Here is a 17560-nt window from a genome sequence, read left to right on the forward strand (position 1 = left end):
CAAAGCTAGGAGTGTTTTCACATTAGCGCAAGTAGAGGGTAGAGCGTAGCAGTAGAGTTACTAGATGCACTTGGAGGAACTATATCACTTAAAGGAATAGCTCTCAACAGGAATGACAACCCTGACTCCTTGTATAAGTAGGGAAATATCAAGCAAGAGCACTAAGGTTTTTATCCACATACATGACATTAGTGAGGTCTTTAGATCTAAAAAAGCCCCACCAAACCCCACAAAGTGAAGATACTGAAACGGTCAGAAAGTTATAAAATGGTGAGATCAAAAGCAACAGCCATACAATGAGAAATATCAGAAGCTTTTTCTGTGCAATTCAAACATCTTGATTACAACCCAGTCATACTTAGGTAGGGGAAGGAAAGTTCTCCATTAACGCAAGGTTCTTTGACATAACATGACAAGACCCCATAGCTGAAGATTAACTTCAGCTTCCAGCTGCAAGAAACCCACATTAGAAATACACTACTTTTCTTTTTTAAGCATAGATCATCATTAGTCACTGCAGCAATTTAAGCAATCAGTTTACTGTTAATCCTATAGTAGCTCAGTCAAAATAGGAGAATCTCTCTCTAAAACACATACACTCACTCGGGAGATATTAGATGCAAGGTCAATTATTGCCTTCAAGTAGCAAGCCAGACTAGATCATTTCAAAGTATCCCTCTAAAACCCATGACTCAAAACAAGAAAAATTCTGTTTAAATCAGTGGAGCTACATAAATGATGTCCCTTAAAAATGAGAATAATAAAATTTAAAAGTCAGGGTCACTGTTTTTGTGTACTTGTGAAAAAAGACACTGAAAAATATTTGTAGGGCTATATGTTAGGCAAGGGACCTCCCACCCTGTTCCGAGTATTATGGTGTTTGGATGCTGACAAATAAATTACATTAATTACATCCATTCTAGCAACCACTTAAACACCATTAGGGCTTATGCATACAATAACTGTGCCATTAGTCAAATCTGGATACCTCACTGCTTGTAATCAACATTCTGTCTTCTTCTAGTATAACTATCCTAATTTCTTTCTGCAAGCCTCCTTTAGCACCGTTCAGCTTTTCAACATGAAATGAAGGACATTATAATTTTGCCTAATAATATTACATGGTGTTCTCTCAGAGTTATGGTCTACTGGGCTACTTGCAATTACTTGCAGAGAAAAGCTGAGGAGGTTTGCTGCCTATGCTATTTTTGCCATGCTGCAACCACCTGCTGCAATACCATCCTCATACTACTGTTGTAATTGTTGCTTTGTTTCTTTCTTAGTCTGGGGGGAAGTAAGACTCATTTTCTTTCCTATCCCTCTCCCAGGGGACTGACAACCTAGGCCAGGAGGGACAGAGAATATGAGATGCAGAGGAGTAAAAATTGGGAAGTTGCCTGCCCCTTGTACCCACTTTGAAATAAGAGAAAGTGGAGGGTGGAGTGGGTTGCTTATTGAAATCTGTTTTCCTTCCTTGCCCTCCAGCTGGCTATAGGAACTGTCCCCAAGCCCGCAGAGTCCTGGGGTTAGAAAGCCAACTGCATGCCAAAGCTGCCTGTGCATGCTCTCCCAAGAGTTGATCCAGCTGTAGGGGCATGTGCTCTCAGCAGTCCCAGAGTACCACCTCCAGGAGACCCCAGCTTTGTCATCACTATAGCTGCTTCTGTATGTGAGGAGCAGGGGACTATGAGCCTTCTTTAAAAAGTAGCTTGAAAACACTCTTGGAATTTTAGCAGTCCTGTGTCGGTCCATGATCACAACAGTGAGATGACTTAGTTATCATATTGACACCAAAAACTCATCTATGCACCAGGGAGAAATTCCTTCATTATTTGAGTTAGAGAACTCTTTTATGTAATTGGGGGAAAAAATTAAAAGGCAGGGTAGAAGGCTTTAAACCTGATTATTCAGGTCACAGAGATCTCTATTTTTATCGTTTCATTAGCATTTGTTTCTGTTTGATCAAGGCAATAAAGAAAGGGATGAGTATACCCGGCATAGTATTTTGCAACTTTGGAAGTGTAGTTTGTCCACAGCTTTAAGTGAAGCTCAGCAATAGATCAGCAGACCTGAAAAGTGAATCTTAGGGACAGCATCTCACCATTATTTCAAACTCTTCATTCCACAGACAACACCTGGCCAAGATTCTTAAATTCAACATTGATACAGCATTGTCCTAAATGTAACAGTTGTTCATTAAAATCAAGTTCTTTCATTTATGTTCATTCTCCCCCCTCTTGTGGTTCATTATAAAATCACAATTGTTGCTTTCAAAAATGTTCTATAGTTGGACTTTCATGCAGAAAGGATAGAAAAGGATCCACCAAATCTAAGCAGGCAGATTCAGGGTAATTCAGGGTAATTCTCATTGCTAATTTAAATGTTCCCTGTAATCTCTGATTGAAAGCAAATCTTGCCACAAATGATATGGAATACATTTCAGACAGATTTACCATAACTATTAATTGTATATGATGTGCTGTTGTCTGGGGAAGATTTTAGTACTTGCACCCTCAATCATTTATTGTCTTACTCACTTAACATAAAGTATTGTAGCTATAATGTCTTCAGCCAGATCTTCAGCTCATTTAAGTGGATGCCATACTAAAACACTATGAACTTGTGCCAGATGGTTTGCCAGCTCCCTTGTACAGGCAACTTTTTGCATTTCTTACATACATTTCTCCACCAGACTGAGCACCCTGACCTGATTCAGCAAAGCATAATTCTGAAAAGTACTAAATGAAAATATATAAAGACTTTGTGTACAGATCTTGGATATTCAAAGGTCAGCAGTAAGAGTAGGTTTTAGCCATAGAAATGGATGTGGATATGCACACAGACTCAGGGAATCTCTGTTCAATTAAAAATGTGTTATTTGTGTCACTATAAACCTAGAGTAACCTGTGAGCAGCAGGCTAGCTAAGTAAGATTGGTGGATTGATAGAAACTTGTCAGTCTAGCAAATCAGAGACACAATGCAGGAAAGTCAAGATGTACTAACAAAATGTGTTTGGAGGATTAAAACTTATTAATAAAGTCAGAAAACTGTCACATCAGAGTTTCTCACCATAATGCCGACAGCCAAATAGTTCCAATTTTGTGATAAGTTAAAATACCACACGTAAAATTTCTTTAGACAGGCAGTGTCATAACCAGAGCACACTTCTGAAGTGAAACAACACCCATTACAACTCTATTACAAGAAAATCTAGTGTGACTGGGGATCTACTTTGATTCACAGGACTCAACTGAAGGCTGCAGGAATAGAATATTACAATAGGTCATATGCTCACAGGTGCAAAAATCAACATAAAATCTCCACACATTTGCAACTTTCAGAATTAGAGGTAAGACTGGTGTAGACTTGCATTTTGATGAATGACAGCAGATGGTTTCCTTTTGTCATACCATAATAATAAATCTCCTTAACAGTAGAAAAATCCTTAAGGACAGCTTGGTGGAAACCTTACAGAAAGTTTCTCACAGATTAGACACTTTCTAACAAAAAGGATATAATGGGTAAAAAAAAACCCAGGCACAATAATAATGTGAACCAGCTACATGTAATATTTGAAATAGTTCTTATCAAGAATGAAAAATGGTGGGACTTCAAGGAGCATCCTTCTCCATTTTCCCCTCAGTATTTCTTGTGCATGTTACTTTACATACTGCAGAAAAATCTAAGTGCTGCAGAGTCCGCCAATGATTAGCTTTTCTATTAGGAAGATGAGTTTGATTCCACTAGATAATTTTGAATCAGACACTGAACAATCATTTAACATCACCCACCAGAAATCACACAATTTATTTAGTCTATTATAGGCAAAGGTTGAAAATGCAGAGTGCCAGGTAAAAGACAGAGTTGCTAAGAGCCTGTGGAACTAGGACAGGCATTACTTAGGACATTGGTAATTTGGCTTTTCATTTTAGATCAGCCGGAAGACTCCCATTCCTCACTTTCTACAGTTTTTAATTGTATGACACAATCGCATCCTACAATCAGGTCATAAACTCTGTAAAGCCATAAACTCTTTGGATTTTAAGGATTAAAGATTAGGCATAAACTGAAGGGGATGGGATAGGTAAATTGCAATAGCATGCAGACAACATTGGAAAACACAACTCAAGGGGTCAGTTTATTGCCTACATCTTCCTTGTCCCACAGGTAATTATTTCTTATCACTGGTTCATAATAATAAAATTTTGGGAAACCCTGACCCCCCAGCCAATCCCAGAAAGCCAGTTGGAGGATTTTTTTTGTGCCAAGAGGGATTGCTTCATCTACAATCCCATCCCCCTTTCCCTCCCCCTCACATTCCCTCAGAGGGGAGAGAAGAAGCAGATGTATAACACTTCTGCTCCTGCAGACCCAGTCCCAAGGTCCACACAACCTACATCAGGATGCAGGAAAAGCCTTGCACTCTTATTGGGCATGCAGTACGCATCACAATCTAGCCCCAAGAAATCAAGAGATTAAAGTTAGAACATGGTTTAAATGGATCTGAGTGAATAATTTTTAATGAATGCATTTAATGATGGATGAGTTTCCTTCCTTCTTTCCATGAAATGTGGGGAGCACGTTGCAATTTGCTTCACATATTCCTCCCTCACTGATTTTTTTAAAATTTCTTTTGAAGTAAGGGGTTGCTACTCCAAGCACAAACTCTCTCTTCAATTGCAGTTGGTCCCATAAATCACTTAATATTGTTTCCATTTTCCAGTCTAATGAACATAACTCATGGAACCAGCTTTGTGGTACAAAGGCTTACAGAAACTACATTAGAAATTCACTTTTCATAGTATTCCTGTGTGAGCTTAACATTTATTTTCTGCCAACAGTTATGCAATTAAAGTTTCATACTTCTATGACTGTGTACAGGAAATGACATCAAAAGCAACCCCAAGATGGCTAAAGATTTGCTTCAAAATTTGCACAAATATAAGTAGAAATTGTTTCTTCATTATTCATCCAACTTCAGACCTAAACCAAATATGGCTTGCTAGCAGCCTTGGAAACATATGATGAAGTGTTTTAAAATTCCAGTAGATGTCACCACTTCTCCCCCAGCAAGTCCTTAAGTACATCTAAAACAAGCTTTTGAAAAGTCATTTTGCACTGCATCATGAGTTGAGAAAGCAAAGAGACTCATTTAGCTTTGGGTTACATCTATGTGTTTTGACAGAAAAAAAAAATATCCATTTTTCTAATCCGTGTCAATGAATTAATGAGCTCATAGAACTCATGCCGCTATTGTAAACCAAACACAGGCAGATGAGCTGTCAATTGCGAAGTGATGTCATTGCTAATACAAAACAGTATCTAGTGTTGTATCAATTTTTCCCATGTCATTTGATGCTTCATAAATATCAAAGTTTTCAATGACACTTTGATTATAACTACAGCCATGATTGTGACTACAGTTGGTTTTCCAGCTATAGTGTTCATATCCAGTCCCTGCAACATTTATTTGCTTTAGTTTCCCATGTTTAACCAAGCCCCAGTGGGGTCTTCTTCCTAAACACTTGGGTTCAATTATTTTCAACTTTTACTTGCTCTTATCCACCCCTCTCGTGAAAAACAAGACCTCATGCTTTGGTTCACCTAGTTTTCATGGCTACATTTTTCTTCACTCCCACAGGGAACAAGAGGCCCACGAGGCCCAGAGTTCCCACACTATAGAAGAGGGCTCATACCCTTCTGGTCAGCTAAACCCAGACAGAGATTCTCGGTACTTTCCCTTCTTATTTGCATGCTAAGTCTCCATGGAAGCATATATTTTTTTAAGAAATAAAAGATTAAACTCAAGATCAGCTAAACTCTGGATCTTTGATTAAGGAGACAAAACATCAATCAGTATTGATTTGTTTATACTGACCTTGACTCCTTGCACCTGACACCTGTAGCATCTTTCATTGTTCTCTATAAAACTAGTAACTTTTCATCACTTTATATTTATCTGCATCATGCATTGAAACAAAAAATTACTTACTCTGCTCTTTTAAAAGAAACTCAAATCCACTGAACAATATGTAAAACCAACTTAAGAAAAACTTATCCTGCTACAGAAAAATTCTTTAGTCTGAACTTCTTTTTGTGAAGAGCTTAATTTTCTTTAGAGACAAATTTCAGATTTTTTTAAGGCTATTGGAAGACAAAATTAACCCTCAAGAATTCTCCGTGCAATCAAATGTTTTCTGTGATTTTTTTTCATGTGACCAGGTGGCCCAAAGAGAAGCTGGCTATCTGGCTACATTCATCCCTTAAGACTTGGAAGAGAATTTGGATGCATAGCAAGCAGTGCATAGTGATCATATATTTCTGATGAGTTCAACAGCCTTATAAGACTTCAGAAAGGTTCATTTGCAGGTCTTTAGATGACTTAACCTTATTCAGATTTCACCCAGATTAAAACAGCCAAACTGACTAGAGACATTACACATGTAAAGGAAATTGGCTCTTAAATATTTTAGGAAGTAAGATAAGATTCAAATGCATCACTAAAGACTTTTTAAAATGTCCTTGTTCATGTGACTGGGTCACTCGAACAAGTTAAAAAGCTATCAAGCACTTTTCAAGAATATTTAAAACATGATTGTTTCAATGCCTTTCCCACCCAGCTGTAAAGGGGCCTCTAGATTACTGTATTGTCAACGGGATTTGTAGAACAGCAGCCAGAACTAACATGAAACTGAACAATAGCAACATTGTACTTCTGGAGAAAAAAGAAAAATGCAGCCTATGGTAAAACCTTAGGCTGCTACGTGAGGATTGACTCCTTTCACAAGATTCTTTTGATTGCTCTTTATTTTTTTGAAAATCAAACCTTCACATTAATATTTTAAAATTGCTTCCTTGTTTAAAAATAAGTTAGAACTGAAAAAAAGACTTCACTTGAACCGTTAAAAGCAGTTTGTTGACAACTAAAATATGTGACTGGAGGAGAATAATATAAGCAACTGTTCCTAACAAAATTGGCTAATTATTAACATTAAGTATTCCAGAAAATGCTTCAGTATTATAAAATAATACTTGTCTGTACACAGAAGAAACATATTAGTTATGTGGTGAGTTTGACTGCAGTTTTCTAGATTTCAGAAAAGTTTGCCATGAGCAAATAAATAGTAAGGAAGATGGTTCTTCAGCAGGCAAGGGTTGCAAATAAAGCGGAAAAAAAGAGGTATGCAGACAAAATTAGAATTATCCACAGGGCTGCAGCTCTCAGCTGTCCTGATATGAACAGAGAGAAGTTACTGCTCAAGAGGCTTTTTTAAAAAGTAAACAAATCCACAGGATACTGAATGAAGGCAATAGACACCTGAACTCATTAGGGGCCATGACGCATTCTTCAGATGAAGACTTGGTTGAATCTTCAACAGGAGAAGGCACCTTCAGCAAGACCTTCTCTCTTGCTTGTACTTCATATCTTTCCTGGCTCCTGGCCTCCCACATGAAACAGACATTCAGTGTGCAGGGCAGGACTACAAAAGTGCTGCAAGTAAAACCATATGACCTTTTTTTACTTGCCTGTGACTGAAAAAGTAGCCCCTGGGTGAAACAAGATTTTCTTTTGTCCATTGACACAGGAATGTCTGGACTCAAGGTAAAAAGGGACATACAACTTTTGTGAAATATCTTGAAAGAAAACAAGATGTGAGAACTTGTTTGGTAAAATCTTGTGAAAGGCAAACAGATATCTAGAACTGCCAAGAGTCACTGGACAGTGAAGAGTTGTTTCAGGACTTTGGGACAGTTTGGAGCCGAGACATTTATTCCACTAGTGCAGTCACTAGGCCTTAGAAGGACGACTAAAGTGAAATTTATTAAAATAAATACTTCATACGTCTAAAATTTTTACTTACCAGCAGCCATATTTTATTCTACTGATTATAGCTGAGACCCAGAAATAGTTTTATATTAGAAAAAGTAAATCAGAATCTTAATAAAATTCATAGTTTGTCTATTCACACTTACCAGAGAATGAACTAATTCACAGGTAGCAAGACTGTAGAAACCAAAGTAATGGTTAAAGATTTTTTAATTCATTTGTATTATGGCTCTTCTCTAAACAAAATAGTTTTTCTTCTCTAGTTAGCTTTTAAAAATAGCAGGGAGGGTCCATTTGCGATTATTTTAACAGAAATACTTTTCATTAAAAATATAACTATGTAAGAAAGAATTTTTTTCAGGAAAAATAATTCATACTTCTTTAGTGAAGATGTTCTACCTCAAAAGTCTGAGATCCTAATGTCAATGACACCTCTGTACCAGCGTTTTCAATTATTGACCCCACTAACTTACAACATTTAAATCAGAATTAAAAGAGCTACAGCATTTTTTCCCCCTGTTATTTTTGGGTGAAATGAGGTTGGAGGGAAAGTTAACTAATAGGTGCCATTCTCCAAATAAAATTGGAGGGTTTATTGATTTAGGCAATTCAACGCCCAGTATTTCAGTTATGTAAATTTTCTCTTGCTTCTTTGCCTCCCCTAAAGATTCTAGTGAAGAAATTTTTTCTTCTTTCACCAGGAATATTTTGCATGCCTGACAAAGTAACTCTCCTCCTCTCCACTATTAATAAATTCATGGCGCATTAATATCTTTCTTTTGCTCAATGTGATTCCACTACATGTGTTCTGTTTTAATGGTTAACAGGATAATGCATAGTTAAAGTATCATTAGTAGACAACACTTCACAGATCATTCACCATTAATCATTGACAACAGCAAGAACAAACAGGTGAGCTAAAGTTCTAAACTAACAAAGGGGGTGTGTGGGGAGAGTGCAATGTATTTTTTAGTCTGCTTTTTGACAAACAAACCCAAATGAGTTTATCTGCTCTAGGTAGCAATGTGATGAAGTAAAAGAGAACTAATCTATGTAGAAAGACATTAGGCATGTAATGAACTACAGAGAAAATGCTACATTTCTAATTTACAAGGCCACAACTGTAGTATCAGCACGTGAGCTTTCCTCTGAAGGCTTTAGTGGGATGGGTGTGGAATCTGGACCTGAAAGGGATAGGTGGATTTCAGCAGACAATGAAAGATCTTTTACATCTTAGCAACAAGTAAGTCCTTAAATATATCCTTTACCATGAATAAAAATCAAAACTGTGTCATCAAAAATATCTCAGATCTGGGACATTTTCTTATTGATACGGATCATGAGAAAAGTGAAAAAATTATGAAGGTGATCAATGGATAAATGAAGAAGGCAGAACACCAACTGAGTATGAGAAGCAACAAAAGTATTGCGGCCTGAAAGGGGCATTCAGTTGAGCTTGCAAACAATATATGTATCCATGGAAAAAATGTTTGAATTCAGCTATTCTTTTTGAATAAATGCTGCAGCTGAAAATGGGCTTGGACACAAAAGGCAACCATTTCAGTTAAAGCCATGTCAGATTATTAACTGCAAAATAAACTGCAAAGGCATATACCACAAGAACACCACAAGGTCACAAAGACAAAGAACATGTTGGTACAGCCAAAGGAACTGCTCTTTGTATTAATATTAATTTTTAATATATTATTTTTAAGTGGCCTCAAATAAAATGAGGGATCTTAGAGAACTTAGTATCATATAAAAAGATGGAAAGGAACACTCCACACCTGTAGTTTTTAGTCTACATATGGAAGAGAGACAAAAAATGAGAGTAGAAACAACTCATGGACATTCATCTGATCTTTGCAGCAGAATCCAGAAATTCCATCTGAGTGCACTGCTCAACACTGTGGTAACTATTCTAAGTAAAATGCTTTCAAAAGGGAAAAGTAAATAAGATTTAAGTATTTGAGGAGAAATATTTGTCAGATGGTGATAATCTGCAAATGAGAAAAAAGACAACCTTTTAGCCAAGGTGCTAGACCAAGAGATTGCCTTGTAGATGTAACAGAGCAACGAGACAGTGCCAGCAAAAGCACTGTAAAGCATGTCACTGTCTTGGGGTTTGCATGTTGGGTTTGATCTTAAGCTGTGATTCACTCTAAAGGCAAGCATTAATCAGTTGACATCAAGTGGAAAGACACTGAGAAAATAGAAAGGAACACAGTTGTGAACCACCACACATATATCATCATCATCTGCAGCGTTGATGGAAAGCACATTCTTGATTCAAGAAAGGGTTGCTTCAGTTTGCTAGCTCAGTGCTTAAGCCACACTAAGCACAGCAGCAGAGACTCCCATGCAAGGATTTAGCAAAAGCCTTGATAGGAAACAACTTCCATTTATGCTTATAAGGATGGCCTGAACCACCTGGAAATTGCCCCCATTAATCAGTGTGTTACCCATTGACGCTGCTAGGTCCCAGACTCCACCTTGTAATGAAGGGTCCTTTCTCACTGTTATCCTGTGGTCCAAGTCTCCTAGCTGTCTGGTCAAGTGCAAAAATTTAGAATACAAACGTTGACAAATTCCTCTATAGCTATTAAAATGCTGTTGCCTCTATTCCTTCCCCTAATGATTGCGGGGGAAAAAAGGTGTAAAGAAATGTATTCAGTCCAGCAAAAGTATATCCAAGAGCTTCTGTATTTCTGGCCTACTGTAAAGTGATGGCATCTGTGAAATGGCACATTAACGGCTATTGGTTTTAAGATCCACCTACATTTATCTTGTGGCATAATTTACAAAAGCCTCACCTCATTGTCTCAAACAACTAAGTGAAAAACTCCAAACCACATCATTTCTGAAGTTCTCTTGAGTCTTTCAGAGCTGGAAATATTGGATTTGTGTATAAGCGTAACACAGTTTTTCATGACTTCAAAGATGACCATCCTGACACAGTTTTTCAGTTATCTACTTCATTAAGAAGCTGTTTAATCAAAACTTTGTTTTAAAATGTTTTTATGCACTAATTCATTTCCAAAAAGAAATCTCTTCAAGTTTTTCAAGTTTTGGCTTTGTATCTGTCCAGTATCCATTTTTCATTTTTCATCTCTTATTTATCTAATGCCACATTTAGAGCTAAAAATTTTGAGTTCAAGGAAAAAAAAATTAATGTAACAGTAATTACGAGATCTTTAATACAAGCAAAGGCAAAGAAGACAACTTGACAGGCAAAGACAAGCAGTACAATTCAGACCATTCTGAATCAAAGTTGGAAATGTAAGAGGATTTTTTTCTCCTTAGAACTCACCTTTGTTCTTTCCAGGAAGGCTGCGTGGTGCTTGGTTGCCAGCCAGGGTTAAACCAAGCCAGAAGGGATGCTGGGTTTGAGGGTTTTTTTGTTTATTTCTTTTCTAGTGAGCAGCACCTTTCCTGACCTGCAATGCTATTTATTAGCTTAGTGGTTTTAACTCACTTTGGAGATCATTCTGAGTTACTGTCCTGTGACCCATTTTCTCTCTCCCTCTCTTTAATGCAATAGATTTTTCTCTAGTAAGAAATGTATAATCTGCTATAGTATTCTGGGTTAGATGAGTTGCTCCAGCTAGTCCTTATTTTACAACGCTAGCAAGAAGTCATCATCTAGTGCATACCAAACAACAAAATAATGTCTCAAGTTAGTAATTCCAAAGGGAGAGTCTGATGTTGCAAAAAATTCTGATTTTGATGGGAATTGTATTTGGTACGTAAACAGCATGTGAAACCCATTTGAAAAAGTGCCTGCCTTTTGTCTCCAGACTGAGTCTGAAATTCATCTCACATGATCTGAACTAACAGCTAGATGTCAAGAACTCCAAACAAATCACCAGCACTTTTTTTCCATAGCCACTGGGAAACAAACAAACAAAAAAAAAAAAACCCCACCAGCTCCATGGTATTATGTATACTCTCTGTCTTGGGCAGTCAACCTCAAAGAGAAAGAATGGTCCACTTCTCTCTGTGGTCTACAGAAAGTACCTAATTTTTTGGTCTGGGCTATACTTATAGAATTAAATTTCAAACCAGCTGAGAATTCCCCCCTAGACTAAAGCACAGAATAGATTTCTTCTATTCCAGATATCCTAAACTAATAACTATTCTATCTCATTCCACAACATTTGTGTCCTTCAAAGGATGAGACATGAGACTCTCATGTAAATAATTGGCTGTGCTTCACAGTATTGAATCACTTTCCTGTTTATCCATCTCTAAAGATGGGACAAACTTCTGAAATTACTCATTTGTAATAATTGCTGCTCTGAAAAGAAGTGTGGCCTTTTTAATAATTAAGCAGTACAAAAGTAAAGAGCCGTGATAGAAGGCATTGTATCTTGCTTTGGAAATGGAAGCAAGTGTAAACAAGTAAATTGCTTAATGTGCTTAATGTTTAAAGCGACTCCTTATATGTTCATGGTCATCACAAAATTTTACAAGCCATTTATCCTTAGCTTCATATTGTGAGATTTTATTTAGTTTTATTCTATAGGTTAGATCTCTACAGTTCAAATTCTAGCAAGAATCAAAACCTGGGGGTTAGCTTTGGCTCTTCTGTACTGCAGTACAGGCACACAGACCTACCATAGCTTCAAAGAAGGCTTCCCTAGATGATTCAGCCCATTCCATAATTATTCTTCTAATCCAAGTGAAAATGGTTGTTTCTGGATCTTTTTAGATATATCTTCTCAACTTACCATAAACTTTGCCTTACCTGATGAGCATACGTAATGGACACATCTTGTTAGGTATATCCCTTCAGAGCTACTCAAAAAGAAGATTTTTACATTATGTGGTATATATATAAAAAATGAGATTAACTTTTTTTAAGCACCAAAATTAAAAACTCTGGAGATACGTGTGCATTGTTAGGTCACATTTTAAATGTTGTTCAGGACATGGACAAAAGCAAGTTAAAAGAAAGCTTGAAGAAAAAGAGTAAAAGCAGTGTACCTTTCAGTTAGACATTTGTGACACAGGTGATCACAACAGTGATAGAAAAGGTACCACATTCAACACACCTCCTTCTTCACGCCATTTAAGCCCTTTGATACCTTTTGATTTCTCTCTAAAGCAAACTAGCAGTATTACCTACTACACCTTTTTTGCACTGGTTTCCCATAGGTTCCATTGGGTTCTAGGCACACGTGTATTATTAAAACAAAAAGTCACTCATTAGCTGTTGAAAAGGAAAGAGAAAAATCTTTGACTTCCCAGTGTTTTGTCTGTAGGTCTAGTAGTTTTCCTTTATTACTTTGATTCAGTGATTATTTAGCAGCGGACTGATCAATTCATTAACTCTAGCAAGTCTGCTAATATAAGTACCACCTGAAATCAGACTATCATACATATACTTTCTCTCAAGTTTTCTGGAGAATACAGTGGTTATTCCCCCCACACTGTGGGAACAATGAACATTTCTTTTTGTTCTAGGTGATCTAAAATACATTTATTTAAGAAGCTATTTTTATTAGTCAGTTTCTCAGCAAAACCCTTATCAATATAATAATTAGAAGCACCAGACCTTGGAATTTATCTCTCTCCTATTCAGATAACTAGCAATTATACAAATAACACTCCCAAGAGGAAGAAATTTGTCACAGATGGAAAAAGAGAAACTCAGGCCCAAGCACAAACTAGAAAGTAGAGATAAGGAGTTGTGCAAAGCATGTGAGTATCTAAAATAGATGACCCTGTTTTCCTTGTTCCTGGTTCTTCAGTCTGTCAAGGGCTGAAACTATTCACCCACCTCCCTTCCCCACCAGCTAAGCACTTCCAACTCAAATGAACAAATTCACTCTAGACCTATCTTTCAATGCTCAGTGCCATCTTCCCTCCCTCCCCTTAAAAATGAGAACACTAGTGAATAATTTACAGTGTCTGGAGTGTTACTTTAAATACATTTAATATAAATTTAAACTGAAAATCAAAGCAGATTTATCCAAATACAAAAGCCATTGGGTTTTTTGACTGTTCATTGCTGATATTTAAACTCAACATACATATTTGGAACAAGCTAGATGAGATACTAGAATCAGTCTTGTCCTAAGACAACATGATACCCTAGAGATGAAGTCTCATCTTTTAGATAGTAACGGGCAACCCTAAAAAATAGGTAAGACATTCAATTTACCAAGACATTATCTTATCCCTTGTAGACACAAATATTATTTTATTTTAAACAAAACAGGTCAGACAAGCAACATTCCACATAAATGATTCATGTATCAAACACACAACAAACCAAGAAAAAAAAATATCCTATGAAAGAAACGTCTGGGCCCAAAATACCTGTAAACAGTTCAAACTAAAGCTGAAATTTGAACATATTGTCCAAAGTCACTGGAATGTAAATCAAAGTTGCAGAGAATCCTACAGTTCACTGCACATTTGTCTAACATTTCTAATCTCATACAAAATCTAAAATGTTCGGAAAATGAAACTACATTTCTGACAAGCATATCATTCAGTTTCCAGAATGATTAAGCTAAGATCTACCCTACATGAAGTCTCTAAAGGTCAGTGAGTCCACATAGAGGAATTGATATGTAAATGTATTACACATACTGTGTATCTCAGTCTACTAACTGTATATGTATATACACAGGGAGTCCAAAGATTGATCCACCAAAATATGTGTTTTAGTGAAAATCTTTTGATATGAAACATTTTGTTTCATGCTACATTGAAATCAAACATGTTTATTCTGGCTTAAACTGCTCTTTTTTTTTGTTGTTCATTTAAAAACTGAAAAGTCGCTTTCAGAGCAGACATTTTTTATCCAGAATTCATTCAGAAGTAATGTGAAAATAATATTTCAGGTTTTTTAATGATTTTTTATTTCCAAGTTAATTAAGAAGAAAGGAAGAGGTATGTTTATGTTCTGCTAAACTTTAGCATATAAAAAAATAAGGTGCACAGCTTTAGGTGAAAAATTCAGACCTAGCAAAAATGTTTTTGATGACACTTAGATGATAACAGGTCTGAACTGGCTCTTTGAAGATATGTTTTTCTACTACAAATACGAATATCACCTAAAAGTATTTTGTTCCTTTAACGTAAAAAGCCCCATTCATAATATGAACACATGTAAATGGACAATATAGGCTAGAATAATTGCCATATATTTACAGATCGAAAGTATCTGTAGTAAAATCAATTTTTTGTGGATTGACATTATTGCATCTGAGAGCAAATTACACTCATTCATTGCTGCTGGCCTGCTCACGGAATATTTGATTGAACTATTAGAAATGGCTTTAAAACCTTATTGGTCATAATGTTATTTTCTTAACAGCTCCTTCAGTCCACTTTACATGTGTGGACACTTTTTTGGAATGAGGTTTTAACTTCATGTAGTAGGGGATAAACCCTACCCCACCTACAAACTCATCTCTGGTGTTCATTGCAGCTAACAGAACAAGGTTCGGTACAGAACATCCACAACAGAATTTGATGTGTTGTATTCTGTTAGGGATTACTATGCTATCAGCATGATAGCAATGGGATCTTACTGAGTTAATTTTTTTTATGAGATTTATGAGATCATTGTTTAGACCAGAAAGTTGATTTTACCATTTAAAGCATCCATAGTTCATACATGTATTTCTGCTTAGTGAGGGAAGTGTTAAAGTCCATCACTTGTATAACATTTTCAAAGTTGTACAGTACCATACATCTTAAGAATCTTGGAAATCTTGGAAATCTAAGGAGCTGTCTCAAAGTAAGCAAAGCAGAATTCATTTCTGCTCTTAGCAGAATATTACATCTGTGAAACATCTGATTCAACACTTATCTTTGAGTAGTTGCTTATGACAGAGGTCACTGTATGTTTTCTATGTTTTAAAACTTCAGTCAAGATAGAGCACATCGTTAAATGGGGAGTTCACAAGAAATGTTAAGGCAGAGACTTCTTAACCTATATACTCAAGTGGAGAAAAAAGTAGCTACCATATACCACTGCTTGAAGCAGGAGAGATTTCTCAGACACTGAAAATGCAGAAGGCAATCACAGCTTAGCAATTTCCTGGTGCCTTTCAACTAAACACCACATAATACTAAATAAACATTAATGAATTTAGCTGCTTAACATATCTACAAAGTAAGTACAGTAAAGAAGAAATGTACTTACTTTTTTGGCAGATGTCCTAGTACCCTAAAGCTGCTGATCATAAAATGATCCAGAGCAACTGTTGCAAGCCATCAAGAAAAAAATACATATACTTTCATTATCTAGAGAGTGTTTTGTGAGAAGCTGGGGGAAAACAGTCTCAAGATATTGCTGGTTGAGTAATTTTACATTTATATGGTTTGTTGATGAAAAGAAAAAGCAAATTTTAAGAGGAATGTTCATGAAAAAATAATCCTATTTTAGAATAAACTCTATTCTTTACTCTTTATGTTGTTATTTATGCGTAAAATCTCCTTTTGTCAACTCTGAGAGCTCCTAAAAGTCCCATTTCACAGTTTTAGAAAGACAGGACTAATTAGAAAAACAGGAAAATGGAAATTCAAGTTACAATTAGTTTATCTGTTCTGATCATTTAGTTTATGCATGTACAACTTTTCACAAAAATAGTAGCTTGAATCTTAAAAACGTGTCTGGATGTGCTTACTTCCAGTTCTTGTAAGGCTTGGAAAGGAGGGAAAATTATCAGTATGTAATGACTTTAAATCTTATGTGGATACCTTCACATTGATGATGTGTGTTTGATTGCATAAAGATGTTTCTAGAATACTCTCAATTTCTTTGTGAAATTTCAGTAAATGTAAATAAAAGAATTGTCTGCAAGTGTGTATCCTCTGATGGAGCACATCTTTATAGAGTATAAGAATGTCCTCTAACATGATTCCAAGCAAGTATTTGAAATTTAAAAAAAAAAAAAATTCAGCTAATCACAGTCCTATATTTTCATAATTCTATTTAAAAAATAACAACAGTTAAGTACTGGACTCAGACTGTAACATCCTTTTCATTTCAAAGTAGTTAATTTCAGCTTTAAAGATTAGTTTTCTTCTAGCGCAACAAATGCATGAGACTAAAGCATTTCTTAAAAAAACCTGCAAAATATTCTAACTGTAGAAAAATATCATTATAAGAAGCATTTAACATCGGAGCACCAAATTCTTGGCTTTGTTACCTTGACTCAACTATATTACACAAGGTAACATTTTGTTAGATTGCAGTGATAAGGTCTGTTGATATGTCTTGGCTGGAAAATAAAATACAAAATTACTTTTGCAAACCACTGAAACAAGTTCCCTCATTCTGTTTCTCTGCTCCTACAAACCACATGTTCATGGTTTTAAAATAAATAAGTCATAAATAACAATAGGACTAAAATGAAATAAAATTGTATATGTATTATCTTATTGTATATCTATCATAATGATTATTTTTCAAAGATTTTTGGCTCACATTTATACAAAGCTCTCTTCCATATTTGTGCATAGCAGAAAGGAATCCACAAGTCTGGGCTTTACTAGCTGCTGAAAATCTGAATCTTCAAGTCCATCAGGACTCATGACTGCTAGTCTCCGTAAGGCTGCCTAGAAAAAGAAAACACCACAACTGTAATACTGTTAAAGTTTGATGAAATCTTCATTGCAGGAATCCATTATAACAATAGCCAAGGCTCAAATCTGAACCATGCAGGTCTATGGACATTTCTATCTGGCTAATATCTCATTACTGTCTT

The 17560-nt window shown here is 36.0% G+C and overlaps 1 protein-coding gene across 4 annotated transcripts in view; it reads right to left on the minus strand.

Moving 5' to 3' along the window:
* Positions 1-16739: 16739 nt before the first annotated feature.
* INSC (INSC spindle orientation adaptor protein) overlaps positions 16740-17560 on the minus strand; it is a 120173-nt gene continuing 119352 nt past the window's right edge. For all 4 annotated transcript variants that reach the window (XM_040609396.1, XM_040609395.1, XM_040609394.1 and 1 more), the window contains one exon: positions 16740-17411. In XM_040609396.1, the coding sequence (XP_040465330.1) occupies positions 17283-17411 (129 nt within the window). In that variant the 3' untranslated portion in view covers positions 16740-17282. The remainder of the gene's footprint in view (positions 17412-17560) is intronic.

The sequence above is a fragment of the Falco naumanni genome, chromosome 10 (genome assembly GCF_017639655.2).
Source record: "Falco naumanni isolate bFalNau1 chromosome 10, bFalNau1.pat, whole genome shotgun sequence".
NCBI lineage: Eukaryota > Metazoa > Chordata > Aves > Falconiformes > Falconidae > Falco > Falco naumanni.